The sequence below is a fragment of the Xiphophorus couchianus genome, chromosome 13, assembly GCF_001444195.1.
Source record: "Xiphophorus couchianus chromosome 13, X_couchianus-1.0, whole genome shotgun sequence".
In the NCBI taxonomy this organism is placed as follows: domain Eukaryota; kingdom Metazoa; phylum Chordata; class Actinopteri; order Cyprinodontiformes; family Poeciliidae; genus Xiphophorus; species Xiphophorus couchianus.
Genome location: NC_040240.1, coordinates 16404892 through 16420659, shown reverse-complemented (window position 1 = coordinate 16420659; position 15768 = coordinate 16404892). Strand labels below are relative to the sequence as shown.

Below are 15768 nucleotides of genomic sequence, written 5' to 3'. Positions count from 1 at the left end.
CTTCAACCGAACTGAGACCTGGGTTCAATTAAAGCAAACTAAAAAGGGCTGTTGTAAAAACACCCTGAAATGCAAGCAATTTTCTTGTTTGTTGCCAAAAATAGCTCGATTTCACGTTAACAACAAAAATAATTAGAAAATTGGGCTGTTTTCTTGCATTCTAACACCCCATATTTTTATATTATATTAGTCCATATTTCAACTTGTGCAACCAAAGTATTTGCTTCAGCCTGCCCACATGTGGCAGGATTAACTGTGTTTGCCACCAATGTATTAAAAAATGCACCAAAACTTTTTAAAAACACTTTTACTCACTGTGATAATCTAATTTTGATTAATGTTAAAATGGAATTGTCCAATGGTGTTGGAACAAGTAGCACTTGCTACACAGCGAGTATACATTCATAATAGAATTAATTCATTAGTTATTAATTACATAGATGTATGAGAAAGTGACATTTTTTGTTTCCCTTTGCAGTTAATACACATTATATAATATTATTGTATTATCGCAGAATTCTGTTTTCTCTGAATTCTTATTTTAATCTCAAAATATCAGAATTCTGACTTTTTTAAAAGTTAGAATTTGAATATTAAAGACGAAATCTGAGAAGAGAATCAAAAATAGTCCGAATACGTTTTTTTAGAGGCCCTTTTGCATATGTTGCCACCTTTTAGTTGAGAAGTTTTGAATTCCTAATGAGGCACTGTCACCGTTTATTTTTCTGAATTTGAGCTCAAAAACTCCAGCTTCTGGGGACAAATAAAATAAGCCCCATCACTTTTTATGTTGGACCAATATGTTCGTTTTTACAGTGTACAATCCGTTTATTTAAAGGCTTTTGTGCTGCGTTCACGTCCTATGTCTGTGCTGTTAATATACTGTAACGTTATGTTGACCCTCTGTGGTGGCTAACCTAGGCGGTTCCGAAAGTCTGACACTTGACTGCTGCATACCAGCGAACACACCCTGAACTAACCCACAAAACAACTCTTCACGGCTGCATAAAAACGGTACAAATATATATATTTTTTCAATGACCAAGGACCGCAGGAACCGCTCACAACAGACATTTCCACTCCTCTCCTCTCCTCCTCCCTCCCTCCAGTGTGGGACTCAGAATGCCCGTGTTGTACACACACAGTAGCGATACGGAGCTGAGCAGACATGGAGGCCCGATTAACGAGAGAGGCCCGCGCTGACACATCCAGGCCCAGCTAACGGAGAGTCGTTGTGGATCTCAGAGCACCTCTGGAGATATTACCGTCACCAGTCGCTGTAAGGGAAAACGGTTTTACCCGCTACGGAGGAAGAAATTACAGGGAGACCCATTTCGGGTTTCTGTTGATTCAACGCAGCCGCCATTTTGTTGACAGTTTTTTTTTAAATAACCTTACACGGCTCTGCATCTGCTGTTTTTTTTTTCACTACTGGAATATAACCTGCAATTTTTAAAATTGCTATTCGGAGTCGAAGTAATTATAAGTGCGTATTTGAAACCGAATTTGGACATTTCCCCCCCCCCCGTGGTTGTAGCTCCAGTGTAGCTACTGCAACGTTAGCCGCCGTAGCTGAGATGTAGTAACACGAGTGACTACGAGAATGTGACGGAGATGCAAGATTATGGACATCACTTATCCCCGAGTTGTGACATTTAGTTTCGGTCACCGCAAATTGTCTTAAAGCTGTAGGCGTTTGCTGCTCGTTTCTAGCCTAAATAGAGCGTAGGTTGCTGTTGTTGCTGGGTGAAATTAGCTAAAATCGCTATTAAACTGGCTTCTGATTGATAGCTAGTTAGCAACTGCCAGTGGCATTGATACATAAGGACTGTCTATTATTGGACGAGCGTTAGCTGGCAGTTTGCTCCACAATAAACGAACACATTTATTAATGTAGGAGTTACATTAATCTCAAATTGACCAATTCACCCCCGTGTGTTTTTAATGTTCTGCCAGCTATAATCGGAAGTATTTAAACACGTTTTTGAGAGGATGCTTTACATGTTGGCACTCAAAATCCACCTTCGTAACTTTTATGTTTTGAACCGCTCTTGGCACAAAATCGCGAACTTTTGTGTATCCACGGGGATTTCTTTGTGCCTTTTTATGTTTAAAATTTTTCATAGCTCCAGGCGCTTTGCTTAGATTTGTATATGTAAGCAGCAATCTCAATTCCAGATCTGATTGTGTTTTTGGTTCCACTATTTCCAGCAGTTGGAAGCTAAATCATCATAATAATAATAATAAAATGTGGCCACCACGTTGATGCGTACATGAGGACAGGACACAGAGCCAAATGATGTGAACGCCGTTTCTGGACAATTTTTCAGAGGTGAGTGTTTTCAAAGATGCGATCAGTTGAAAAATAATGCTGCCTGCTCTTGTTTTGTGTGTGTAGCCGAGGCACAGTTTGCATCATGTTAATTTCTAAGCACGATTAAATCTATTCTAAGTCATTTCTCATCTTAATTCAATCAACATCTCATTTGTCTGGACATGGATTTCCTCAGAAATATTAGCATGACTGCCAGTAGCTGCTGAAGAGCTAATTCCAGGAGGGTCTGTGTTGGTTGTACAGTAAACTGAATGCAGATTATGTTATTTGCTATTTGTTTTTTGTTTTTTTACATAATGTACTTAATAAATCAGAATACACTTAAAATATGCCCCTCGTTTCACACAGCAAAGCATTGGTGCAGAGCATGCCTGCATGTTTCAGCTCTGACTGACACCTGTCATCTCCAATGCCTTTTATTTAAACCCTACTACAACGCAGCTTCGGGTTTAAAACATCACAGCTGCTTCTGTTCTCGTAAGGGTCACACTCAGTTCTGGTTATATAGCCCTGCTCCATTGTTAGGCGATGCACAGTGAAGGTAGTACTAAAGGAATTTGGCTGGTTCCTCCCTCTGAGCGGCTCAGTCTGTGCAAATACCGATGGAGTAAAAAGCCCTGGTGGAAATGACAGGGCAGACGCCAGCCCCTCATGTGAATGATGTGGTGGAGGGTGGAGGTTGGTGAGTGGGTGGGTTGGATACTATTGCTCTGGCCACAGGGAAATCAGCAGTTATGAACAACGTGTGCAAAAGCGAGGAGAGAGTGAAAGGCGGGGAGGGTGAGAGGAAAGAAATGGGAGGGGGCGCGGGAAGTTGTTTACTACGTTCCTCCGTGCTCTGTCGTTTTATTCGGTTGTTGGTCTGATATTTATTATGACTCCCCTGTTATTCAGATTTTTTGTTCTCACTTTACATACCGTTTTTTTGCACTTTTAAGTCTCGGCTGTAAAAGAACGAAGCAAACAGTTGACAAGCTGACTGATATCCTAAAAGCAGCGGTGTTGTCGTTGCACAGATCTCTAGAGTAACCGATAATGAAATGACTGTTTTGTAGTCTTGCGCAAAAGCTAAAGTACCTTCATGCTCAACTTGAAAATGACAGACTTTAGGGGTTGGGGATTACTGATCTGAGATTAGACAAAGGATCATTCTGGTGGCATTACTAACACCAAAAGTACCAATGACTGACTTGTCTTAGCCGTTGAAAGGTGAGAGAAATGATCTGGCTCTCTTGCATTTGGGCGCTTGATTTTTGAGTTGGGCCCTAAAATTGCCTTTTTACATACAGTGCCCCTAAGTATTCTTACCCTTTAAACTTTTCCACTTTTTTCCTGTTACAACCACAACTGTAGTGTACTTAATGAGATAAACTATGGTTTTTATTTATATGTTTATTTTTTAAACCAGCAAAAATCTGGAAGGTGTGGTGTTAATTTCTGTCCAGCCTGCTTTATTCTAAAGCCCCTGAGCAAATCCTGGAAAAACAAATGTTTTTAAATTGCAGTTGAAAGTTATAAAACTATCCCATTTGACCATCTCATGGATCACGCTTCTCATTCTCTGTGACAGAAACTTAGTTTTGTAAACTAAGACATGGCCGTCCACCTAAACTGACACGGAGAGACGTTTTATCCAGAGAAGCAGCCAAGAGGCTCATGGTGACTCTGGAGGAGCTCCACAGCTCAGGCAGTAGAGTTTGTCAACAGGAAGAAAGTTTATCATCCAAAGTTAGAATTTAGGGAAGAGAGGCAAGAAGGAAGTAATTACTGAAGAAAGTTAATAAGGCCTAATTTATATATCCAGTCTATTGTCTCTGTTGTTTAATTATGTCATTCGAAGGGTGACAGCAAACACAAAGCACATAATGAAAACAGTGTGCCAGATCACAAACAGAAAATGACAAACAGTAATGTTTGTTTTTAAGAAATACAACTAGGTCAGACCTGCTGGTTTTTAAAAACATATCATTATTATTAATCTCTCAGGGATAGCAAACATACAAGAACTGTTTTGATTTCCTGGTGAAAAGTAACTTGTACATTTAGCTCTTTTTTCCTCCTGAGTAGTTTTTGACAAACCAGCACACTATTGACCCCTTTGAGGCTTTACTGTATACCAGTTACCTAATATTAGGACCACATTAGGATGTAGTCTTTGTAATTTTGTTGTATTTGCATCAAGACTTGCCGTTATAAAATGACAATAAACTATTCCATTCTACTCTGTTATATTTTATTCAAGTTAGCTTAAAATAGTACAACATCCAATTCAAAGATCCATTAAGTGTGTAGCAAAAAACTAATATCGTACAAAAGTCTGAACACCTCATCTTCACCGTAAAAGTTGGTAGTGGCAATATCTTTCTGTGGGAATTTTCTTCAGCAGCTTTAGTAAGAGTGGTCAAAGTTTGGTGGAAGATGGCTGAAGCAAAATACGGGCTGATGGACATGGGGCCACTGAATGCAAATGCACACCACACTTTTCAGATTTTTATTTGTAAAAAGAAAAAAAATCATATTTATTTATTATTATCAGTTCATAATTATGCATTACTTTGTGGGGGCACCAAAAAAAGTGAAAGAAGTTCAGTCAGACATTAGATGCAGGTCTCTCATCAGTGCAAATGTTTTAGTGTGCAAGAATGTAAAACGTATTTGTCTCCGTGTTTAAGGAGGTTGCAAGCAACAGCGTCAGTCGAGTGGGTGATTGGGAGGAAATGTGTTTTTGATTAAAGTTTCAAAACCATGTATAGTTTGTGTGCTGTGACTAGTGTTTTCCAAGTTTGCGAAATCGCACAAAGGGGGCATTAAAAAAGAACGCACCACAAGGGTGAACAGATTGATTGAGTGTTAAAGAAATAGGGAGGTGTGAGTTGACTGTGGTATGTGTAACTAGAGGGGGTGTGAAGTTTTGAAGCAAAAAGCTAAAATTGGAGTAAACACCAAAAAGAAAGCAGCAGAAAATCTTCAGGCTTCATAGAATCCAAAAGTTACGCTTCATTTGCTTTGTGGTTCAACTGAAAGCATATCAACTTCTGTTTTTTTGAGTCATAATCCAAAGCAAACATTGTTAAAGGCTAGACGTACGACTGATTCCTTTTTTTTTTTTTTCTTTTCCCTTGTCTTGCCAACGTTGATGCTTAACTGATGGGTTGTCTTATTTGACTTTCCCGAGGCTCCAGTAAAGTGGCTTTTTTACTGCCCTGCTCTAATGTAGGGCACAGGAAAACTGCTGGTACATTGATGCCTAATCGCTCGCTCTCAGTTGCGGCTGTGAGAGGAGAGAGGCTGGGAAAGGCTGCCGGATCGTCTGTCTAGTCCCAGAGGACCCAATGTGCTGAGGTCACAGTTCTGAATTGCCTCCAAATGACTTCACAAAGAGAAAGCACCTGCTTGGGGGCGAATCTGCCTAAATCACTCAGTGCCTGCAGGGAGCCGTAGACAACTTCATTGAATTGGGCTGCCCTCCGTGGAGTGCAATTAACAAGCATTCTGCTGTTTGTTGCTGGGCTAACGCAGTTCGTCAAGTATTAGAGCTTGTGATTATGCATTTTTTTATTGTTTTTTTTGTAACGTGTGTCAAGATGTGACAGTACTGGAGACAGTTGGCTCTGGGCGTCTTGGGATTTGTATATCGCAGGTGGAAAATGGCAAAGGAGCTGTAGCCTGACGTTGGATTTCTTATGTGGAAGAGCCACTGCTGTGCAAGTGGGTCACACATTATTCTATGCTGTGAACAGAGCACACCATAAAAAGCCACCTATACTGAATGAGGGGCACTCTCGAAGTAAAAAGATGATTAGGAATGGTTTTCTGCATCTGTTCTACGTTACTCATAGGGTGTGTTTTGGGTGTAGATTTTAACTGTTGGTGCTGTGAGAACCAAGAAATGCTTCTTTGGAAGCATTTTAAAACTAGAAGCCCCTTATGTCCTTGTAATTTGTTAGATTTCATCAGCAATATTTGTTACAGCAATTCTAGAGTACATGAGTTCATAAACGGTGAAGTCAGACCAGTACAGTACGACTGAAACAATTAATAGTAATGAATTGGTTATTAAAATTTAGTAGTCGATTAATCGTTCACTGGAGTATACAGACTCAAGAAAAGACCATCTTCTAAAAACAACAACTTATTCAACATATGCAAACAGCCAACACTATCTACAATAACTCATTGAAAATTTTGAATTAACATGAGTTATTAGTTTAATTTAATTTCCCTTTTGGATTAATAGAGGATTTTTGAATTGGAATTTTAAATTTAGATCAGTAATTAAGCAAAAACTGTACAAAACATTTTGCATTTAAGACAAAACATTTTTTTCAGTGAATATGTTTTACCCAAGTAGCTTCACCTGGTTCAGTTTCACTAAAGTTTATTTTATTATTTAAAAAATGAATATAATTATTTGTTTATTTGCATCCTTTAATTTATTTTCACTATTGTATAAAAGCACTTAAATGGTTAAATAAAAATCTGTGCAATGTGCCAAGTTTTGTATCCAATTAATTGTTGGAATAGTTGATAAACTAATCAATTACTAATATAACCAGTAATTGCTGGCATACAATGCATTTGGTTTTTCATAGCAGTTATTGTTTAAAAGCTAACAATAGTTAACAAAAAGTCAAAGTTTACAAAATCACTTCAAGGTGAAGCTATTCCAAACATTAAATTTATCTCAGGCAAGTACTTGTATGTAAGGGGAGAGAGATCTTACTATAATTACAACCCAGTGTTTTATATCAATTACTTTTGGTTATGTCACCATGGTAACACTCTACAACAGAGCTGAGGACTTTTCGTACCAGAGCTATTTGGTTCAGTTTTAGTAAATTGAAGTTTGTTCACTTCATTTTTGCCTGAAAACTCTGTTGGAGACCAAATAAGCAATCTCTGGTCCACTTGCTTATTATAGGAATACAACCTAACTGCCAAGAAAACCAGAGAAAAGAAGTGATATCTCTTGATTTGAAAACATAAGTGTGATGTGAAATCTGTTAAAATCTTTCTCTGTAGCCGTAGTCTCTCCCTCTATGCCATATTTTTGTTGCACACCTCACCTGCTGCTCATACTGGGCAGCTTCTTGTGAGAGTGCCCCTAGCTGCATGACATTCTCAAGGTGGTTTGACCCACTTTCAAAAGTGCAGTGTTGGCATTCTCAAATCGAACTGAGAGCCGTTCACTATTCTGGTGCGAAAATACCCTTAGAATTCCTGTAGGATGAATCTTGTAAAGGGATGTAAAAGTTACAGATTGTAAATAATTAAAGCCTGTGCGGTGTGTCCTGAAGAGCAGATACACAAACCTGCTGTGAAATATTCTATCATTAGCATTTTAAATTCCTAAAAGTTTCTTTGTGCACTCTCTGCTCTTCAGTTTATTCCTTTAAGTAATGTTTCCACTAAGGGTGTTTTCACACCTTATAGTCTGGTAGACTCAGTTTGATTGGGGACCAAAATTACAACATTTGCTGCATTTTCAGCTGCTGTGATTTGTTTTAACACTTAACTGTGTCAGACAAACCAAACTCTTTGAGCAACCTGTTCACTCCCTCACTTGCACCAAGTACTACTGGAGAAAATGATACAAAAACCTCTGAAGGACCAGAGTTTATTTTTTGGTTGGTGTGCATCCGAGTTCGATTTTTCATTCACGCCTCCACGAATGAGCCAGACTTTCCAGGCAAACGAACTAGAGTTCAATTAAAGTGAACTAAACTGGGTTGGTGTGAATGCATCCAAATTTAGATAATTTTAACAGTGTATTTGAAAGTAAGCACTATAAAACACAATATAAATGCTAACTGATCCTGTTGTAAAGCTAAAAGTGCTACACCGGTTGTATTTTCTGGCATAGATTTCTATTATTATGTGATTGACTCAAATTTCTGCAGTCAAGGATAAAAGAATTGTCCCAAAAAATAACAGTTCATGCAGTTTGCCATTTGCTTTAAGGCCTTCTTACAGTTTTTCTGTTGTAGTTGTGTGTTGGATTCATTTTTGACCTCTTTTTCCTATTTTACCTGTCTATTTATACAGTTGAAGGTCGGAGAAATAGGGCTGGACGGCCAAGAAGGGAGAGAAGCCACTTCAAAAGAAGGCGACCTTCCCCCTCACTGTTGTCCCCATCCCCTATTCCCCTCTTCATTCCTATTCCATTCCCATCAAAGAAATCTACTTGATATACCCAACAATCATCCACAAACCCTAAAGTTCTGATGGATCAGAAAGTTCAGGGGCAAACTGCAACACCACCCCCACTTCTCTCTGCTGCTGTCTCAGCGGAGCGAGAGAAGGAGGGAGGAGGTGGGAAAAAGGAAGAAGAGAATGAAAAGAAGCAAGAGAGGGAGAAAGAGGGAACTGCCGCCGGTCCTCCTGGCACAGGTGGAACAGGAGACCCCGGAGGGGACCAGTCCCTATTCTCCATCACAGAGAGCAGCTTGTCCGAGGGAAACGTCAAGCTTAAGATTGGGCTGCAGGCAAAACGCATGAAGAAGCCCCCAAAGAGCTTGGAGAACTACGTGTGCCGACCCGCCTTCCGGGCCACCGTGAGGCACACGAGTCGTGGAGGAAGCAGCGTCCGTGGAAACAGGGCGGTGGCCGCCGGCGATGGCGCTAGTGGTCAGAGCCAAAGCCCTTCAAAGAGCCAAGGGAAGGAGAGGGAAAAGAGTCCAAGTTTGAAAAAAACACCAGCTACATCATCTTCACTAGCCCCCTCTGGTAAAGCTATTACTCCGTCTTCTCCGGCTGCTCCTCCTGGTATCACAAAGACTCCATCGCCCTCCCAAGTAAATGGCGGGAGTGCACCAGCTAAAAAGGTAAGAGCAGACAAGCTTCAAACTTTGTGTTTTAAGTTCAAATACACACAGTTTGATCTAAATTGTTGTGTTAAAGTTGTATTAAAGGGAACTGCTTCAATGCTTTGTATGTGTTTGAAAACACAGTAGCTTCACAGTGTAGTAAAATAACACAATATTTAATCAATATTATATTTACTCACCATGCATGTTCTGGACTTCAGTCTGTCTTATATTCTTGTTCAAGATAAAAGTTGTAGTCCTGCTTTATAAACTTGAATATCATAATTTTTAGTGACTAGTGTTTCAGCTGCTCTCAACTTGATAGGCACATAAGGATGCAGCAGCGTCTAACATCCTTATTCTAACATGAACCTCATTGTAAAGGTTAAATACAGTTAGATTTTTAGGAAAAATACAGATTTGCAAGATCATCAAAATAATTGACACCGCAAATAATAATTTTTCAATCTGTGCGCACTAAAATAGAATGTAATACAAATACAAAAACATTTCTGCAGCAGCCCGCCTTACTAGAAGGCGGGCTGGAATCACAGACAGGAAACCGATACCAAGTATTGTGAGTTCATTTTAGTCAGGGAATTAGTCACGGATCATTTTAATCAGGACATTTTTACTAAATTGTGCTCAAAGTTGTGCTTATTTATCTTCCGTGAAATATTTTTTTGGAGCGGAAAGACGAAGCTGACTTAGAAATTACTGTGTTATTGCACAAACAAAGAGAGGGACTTAAATTGCTCTTTAGATTTCATTGTGTTCGCAGTTGGTCTGCCTCTATTCATCATGTCACCCCTCCAATCTTCGTCCGTCTGTTCCAACTCGTCTCTGTCCCTTCCACTGCTTTCCAACCCCCCAATTCCCACATGACCCCTCTCAATACCTCTCCCTTACTGTCCCCAATCTGACCTCACTCTGTAGCTCCTCCCTACTTTCATGACCAAACATGTGCAGCAGAAGTGGGTTGAAAATTTGGTCACTAAAAATAAAATTCATGAACTAATCTTTGCCTTTTGTAGGAGGGAGATATGGCTTAAGAAATATATAAATTTCTCGTTTTACTAATTTAGACTTCCAATGTTACTCAGTTTGTTCCTCAGTTTTTTTTCCTTAAAAAATTACAATTGTCTTTAAATAATGGCTTTTATTTGAATAATTCCTTCTGTGAGTTGACCTGATTTCAAAGTTGAAATGAATAGAAGCTGTAAAACACGCTTGACAAACAAGATGGTAGTTCTTCAATGGGTTAAGATTGCTCTGGAAGCCCAAGGAGTGCAGTGGTGAAAAATATTAAGATTTTCCAAAAATGTAATCTTTAAAAACAGAAATTTTGATTAAAACTGATTTATCACCCACATGGGACACAATGACAATGCCCAAAATACTAAAGGTCACAGAGTGTAGGAAAAGAGAGGAAATCAGAAAGAGAAGAAAGAATAACATATTTATATTTTGCATATATGCTGTGTTTGTCATTATTATTACCTTTGCAAGAATGTTTAATATTTTGCAACCCTAGACTGGGACGGACATTCTCCTTCCAGCTTTGTACAATCAAAACTACAATGGAATGGCTTAGCTCGAAAAACATATATATTTGAGTGACCCAGTCAAAGTTCAGGCCTTATCACAATTTGTAAACTGTGGTAAAACCTGGAAATTAACATCTGAAAAAAAAAAAAAAACACTTGCCATGCCATGTGACTGAGCTGGTTCTATTTTGAAAAGAACAGCTGGATAAAGATAATTACAACATTTAGAAACTGAAAGAGATTAAACACTCGCAGCTGTAATTCCAGTAAAATCCTCTTCCTTAACATAATGACTCAGGTTCCTAAATATAAACGCACGCCACACTTTCCAGATTTTTATTTGTAAAAACTGTCAGAAAAACATGCATCTTTTTCTTTCCAGGTTCAGCATTTACATGCTACTTTGTGTCTGTCGCCATCACTTACATGTATATTATTTTTCATGCAGGGTCCATCAAAGGTAGACTGCAAGGCCGATTCAAAGTCGGATACAAAGTCAGTTACTACCACATCAGAAAGACCCCTCAACCTTCACCGACCGCCGCCAGACAATAAAACTCATTCCTCTGGGAAGAAAACACCAACTCCACAACCCAACTCAAGGACATCTTCACCTTCTTCGCCACCAACTGCATCAAAAGAGCCGACCTTTGAAGGCATCAAACCTCCTCATTACACTTACAGCATGGAAGGTCAGAGAGACAAGGACAAGGGTGTCCAGAGTTGTGGACCACCCACTGTCACTGAGAAATTAGCCCAGCTTATAGCAACCTGCCCACCGTCAAAGACTCCTAAGCCAACTAAACCCACAAAAACAGATCCAAATCCTCCTCTTCCAAGTTCAGGCTTCATGGCTCCGACAGCCAAGCAGCGAGACAGGGCAATGGCTAATAGGAACACATATTCAAGACTAATGCACCTTTCGCCTCCACCGCCGGTGTCCAGACCTCCTGGTCGGCCTTATGGCTCCAGGAACAGAGATGGCGTCCCAGAAAATTCACCCACCCTTATGCAGTTGAGGAAGGAAGACTCAGATGGGGCTGGGAAAGCTATTGTTACCAACATCAACAACAGTATTGCTATAGGCAACAGCAGAAGTCGCAGTAGCAGCCCTGCATTCACTCACAGCCGCCCCACAGTCTTATCTAAGGATACTAACTACGACGGCAGCAACAGCTCTAATGGTCTATCCAAGTCACTGTCACGTGGCACTCACAGCTTGCCATCTTCTCCATCTTGCCTAGTTTCTTCATCTTCCTCTTCCATCTCAGCTGAACAGAGGACAGTGACTGCAGTAAGTCACCTGGGCTCCCCTGCTCCCTCACAAGGACACCACACTCAGGAGGCCCTGGCCCTGGCAGAGGAAAGTAGGGCAGGTGAGAGGGAGCAGGGCAGCGACAGCCCCAGAGACCTAAACAAGTGCCCTCCTACAGCAAGAATAGGAAAACCAGAGGGAAAAGATAAAGTGGGAAGTAATCAATCACTGCATGTGGAGAGGGGGAGAAGCTCCAGTCCCAAAAAACGCAGTCCTAACAGGGATAGTAGCCAACCGAGACGAACCGCCAGTCCTCCTGAACCCAATAGACAAAGGATGCCTTCAGCATCTGAGCCAGATGACGAAGAAAGCCCACCAACGCCCCATAGAGACGATTCACCCGATTCATCCCTGGACTCGCCAGATGAACAGGATAGTAAACCCCTAAAAAAACGCAGGGGAAGAAAACCTCGCTGGGTTATGAACAAGCCACAGACTCTTCTAGCAAGTCAGGATGGTCTCTTCAATGAGAACAAAACCAGCATGTCTTTGTCTTCAAGTTTAGAAACGCTATCTCCACCAGTAAAAAGACCAGTAGGAAGACCACCAAACCCGAATAAGGTCAAACCAAGCCTCGTGCCACACAGTTCAATGTCGCAGCTGTTTCCACCCCAACCTAAGAAAAGGGGACGGCCAAAGTTCAAAATGCCAAGACTCGATGCCCCAGCTCCTGGGAACCCCTCTTATAAGCTGGCCTCTTCCAAGGTCTTTTCATCTCTTCTGAAGTCCAAAGAAGAGCAGGACCCGCCTGTTCTTCACCCGGAGGTAGACCTAAACCCTCCCAAGCCTATACCTAGAAAACGTGGACGTCCCAAACGCCTCCCTCCGACCTTACCCCAAGAGGGTCAGCCTCCCACATTAGCTCCTGAGGCAGGAGACATGGGAGACAAGCGGTTCTGTAGCAAAGGAAACGGGCAGCTCATTATGAAAACAATTATCGGCAAAATCAATAAGATGAAAAGCGTGAAGCGGAAGCGTATTCTGAATCAAATCCTGTTGGGTCCAAGAACAGAGGAAACTCCTAAAAACAGCACTGTCGGAATGGTTAACTCTACAGAAGCTACTACCCAGTCCTTGTCCTCCCTGGCTGCTTCTTTTGGGGGGAAATTAGGACCGCAAATTAACGTTAGTAAAAAGGGAACAATATACATGGGTAAGAGAAGAGGGCGTAAACCAAAATCTGTATCCAGTCTCACTGCCTCGTCACCAGAACCCTTCCTGTCTCCGAACACCACTTCTCCTCTACATCACCACTCTCAGTCCCAGCAGCACCAACTGTCCTCTGAGGTGTTTCCTTCGCCCTCCCTGTCGCAGTCTAGTGGCGGCCACAGCCCCATCAGTGATGCCAGCTTTGTGGAACCCAGCTCGGTGCACTTTTCCCACTATTCTAGCTCCCATCATAACCACAGCTCATTTTCCTTCCCTCCCCCAATTTTTTCAGTCCCCAGTAAAGTCTTGGGCTCCACGTCGTCCACAGTAGCTTCCCAGAAAAAGTCTTCTTGCCGTGGGTACCCTCATCATCATCATTACAGGCAGCAGTTTCATTATCATAAGCTTTCTCCTCCCAGGCCGCTCCACCCAACCTCCCCTGCTCCTCTCAGCGAGCTAAAGGAAGCCACTCCTTCACCAGTCAGTGAGTCGCACAGTGAGGAGACGGTGCCCAGCGACAGCGGCATAGGAACAGACAACAACAGCACATCTGACCGAGGAGAGAAAGCCGGAGGGACAGCAGGCTTGGGCGGAATCGCTTTGCCAGCAGCAATGGGTGGTGGGTTGTTGATGCCCGGTGTAATGAGCTCAGCAATGGCCCCGGGAATGGGCCTAAACTCCAGAGGCAGGCGCCGCCACTCCGCCATGCTCATAGAGCACCCCTCACCATCTCCTTCGCCCCATGGAACAAGGTCTTCACCTGATCCCAGGAGGCCGCATCCGGCGGCTCCCACCTCAACGTTGTTGGGACACAAGGAAAAACACAAGCACAAGTGCAAACGCCGCAACCACGGATGCCCGGGCTATGACAAGATGAAGAGACAGAAGAGGAAACGAAAGAAGAAGTACTTGCAGCTGCGGTCCCGACGGCTTGACCCCGACTTTCTGACCGAGTTGGACGAGATCGTCGTGATGCTGAGTGAGATACGGATATCACACCGTTCCACAGGGCACCGCCTTGGCAGTGGGATCAGCATGGTGGCAGGAACTAGTCGGATGCCAGGGCTGGGGAGTAGAGCTGCTGGCGGAATCGGGGGACCTAGCGGCCCCCCTCCTCATCATTACGTTCACAGGGACCTCCTCCCCACAATCTTCAGGGTTAACTTTGGCAGGTTTTACTCTCACCCTGCGTACTCCTGTGACCCTTTGCACTATGTCCGTAAACCAGACATGAAGAAGAAACGCGGACGGCCTCCAAAGTTAAGAGAATCCATGTCTGAGGTCCCTTTTGTCCCCGGCCTTGGATTCCCTCTCTCTAGTGGAGGTTTCTACCATCCCTCCTACGGTGTCCCCTACTCCTCAGGGCCCCTGGGGTTGGGCTATTACAGAGGCTTTCCTCCTGCAAACGCCCTATATCCTCACCCCCACCACCAGTCGCCTCACACTGCTCCTTCTCACCACTCCCACCACTCACCATCTTTTCCTCCCCCTCCACCCACATCCTACATGCACCATCACCACCCCTCGCATCTCCTCCTAAACCCCTCAAAGTTCCACAAGAAGAAGCATAAGCTGCTCAGGCAGGAGTACCTGGGCGGAGGGAGGCCCCCCGTCCTGTTCCCACCCATGTCCTCCGAGCTGTCCTTCAACTGGCATCACAAACACAAACACAGGCACAAACACAGAGAGCGGTGCTCTGAGGAAGACCGGGAGGAAGTGCTAAGGAGCGGCGGATCCGCGAGCCGGGTGAGCGCAGGTCTTTCTGACAAAGGAGCCACTAGCAAAGGAGAGCGAGTCGGAGGTCTAGGAATGACCGAGTCGTTACAAAGATGCAGGTTTGGAAGAGATACCTCAGGCACCACTACGAGTAAACAAGCTTCTGCCAACTCCCCCTCCTCCTCCTCATCTTCATCTGCAGAAAGATATAAACGCAAAGAGAGCTCCATGTCCTGTCTAGGACCGTCTAGATTAACGCTGGACAACAGCTCAAAGGGCCATCATGGCGTTGCATCCTGGTTTCGGATGGGCAGCACGGAAGCAGACTACTCTAAGCTTTCACGGAGTCAGATGGCCGTCGGCCAGGGCTCGTTCTCAGATGGACGAGCAGGAGAGCCTGCAGGCTGCTCAGACAGCGAGGATGAAGAGCCTCTCACTCCCACAGAGGATGTAGAAGCTCATGATTCTCCTAATCTGACAAATCTGTTTGCCTCAGCTCTGACACGGACTTCGCTGAAGGGAGGAAGGAGCAGAAAGAGTGAGATAGTTACAGAAAGCTCCAGCTTTTCTCACCTGGATCGTCCAATGAGAAAGGACCGTTCAACATCAGCTGAAAGGAGAGATTTAGGTGAGTCCAGTTTTACTCTGTAAATAGATCCTTGACATGACATGCATGTTATCTTGTCAGAGGAAATTTTTTCCCTTTTAAGTAGTTTAATCTGTTCATGATTATATTCTGTACAGTCAACGGTCACTTAATCTCCAAAGAATGATGACTATTAGAATTAATAATTCAATGAAGTGAATAAATGAAAAGACTTAATTCATTTTAAGCCTTTAAGACATCTTTTTATTTTAGTTTTCTATTTTACAAAGAAACCAAACACATTCCCACAGTTT

The 15768-nt window shown here is 42.6% G+C and overlaps 1 protein-coding gene across 3 annotated transcripts in view; it reads left to right on the top strand.

The window, feature by feature from the left end:
• Positions 1–1120: 1120 nt before the first annotated feature.
• Positions 1121–15768, top strand: part of ash1l (ash1 (absent, small, or homeotic)-like (Drosophila)) — a 37523-nt gene continuing 22875 nt past the window's right edge. For 2 of the 3 annotated variants that reach the window (XM_028036830.1, XM_028036828.1), the window contains exons 1-4: positions 1121–1279; positions 2212–2332; positions 8381–9159; positions 11137–15496. In XM_028036830.1, the coding sequence (XP_027892631.1) occupies positions 8560–9159; positions 11137–15496 (4960 nt within the window). In that variant the 5' untranslated portion in view covers positions 1121–1279; positions 2212–2332; positions 8381–8559. The remainder of the gene's footprint in view (positions 1280–2211; positions 2333–8380; positions 9160–11136; positions 15497–15768) is intronic. The other variant, XM_028036829.1, reaches the window with a different exon arrangement.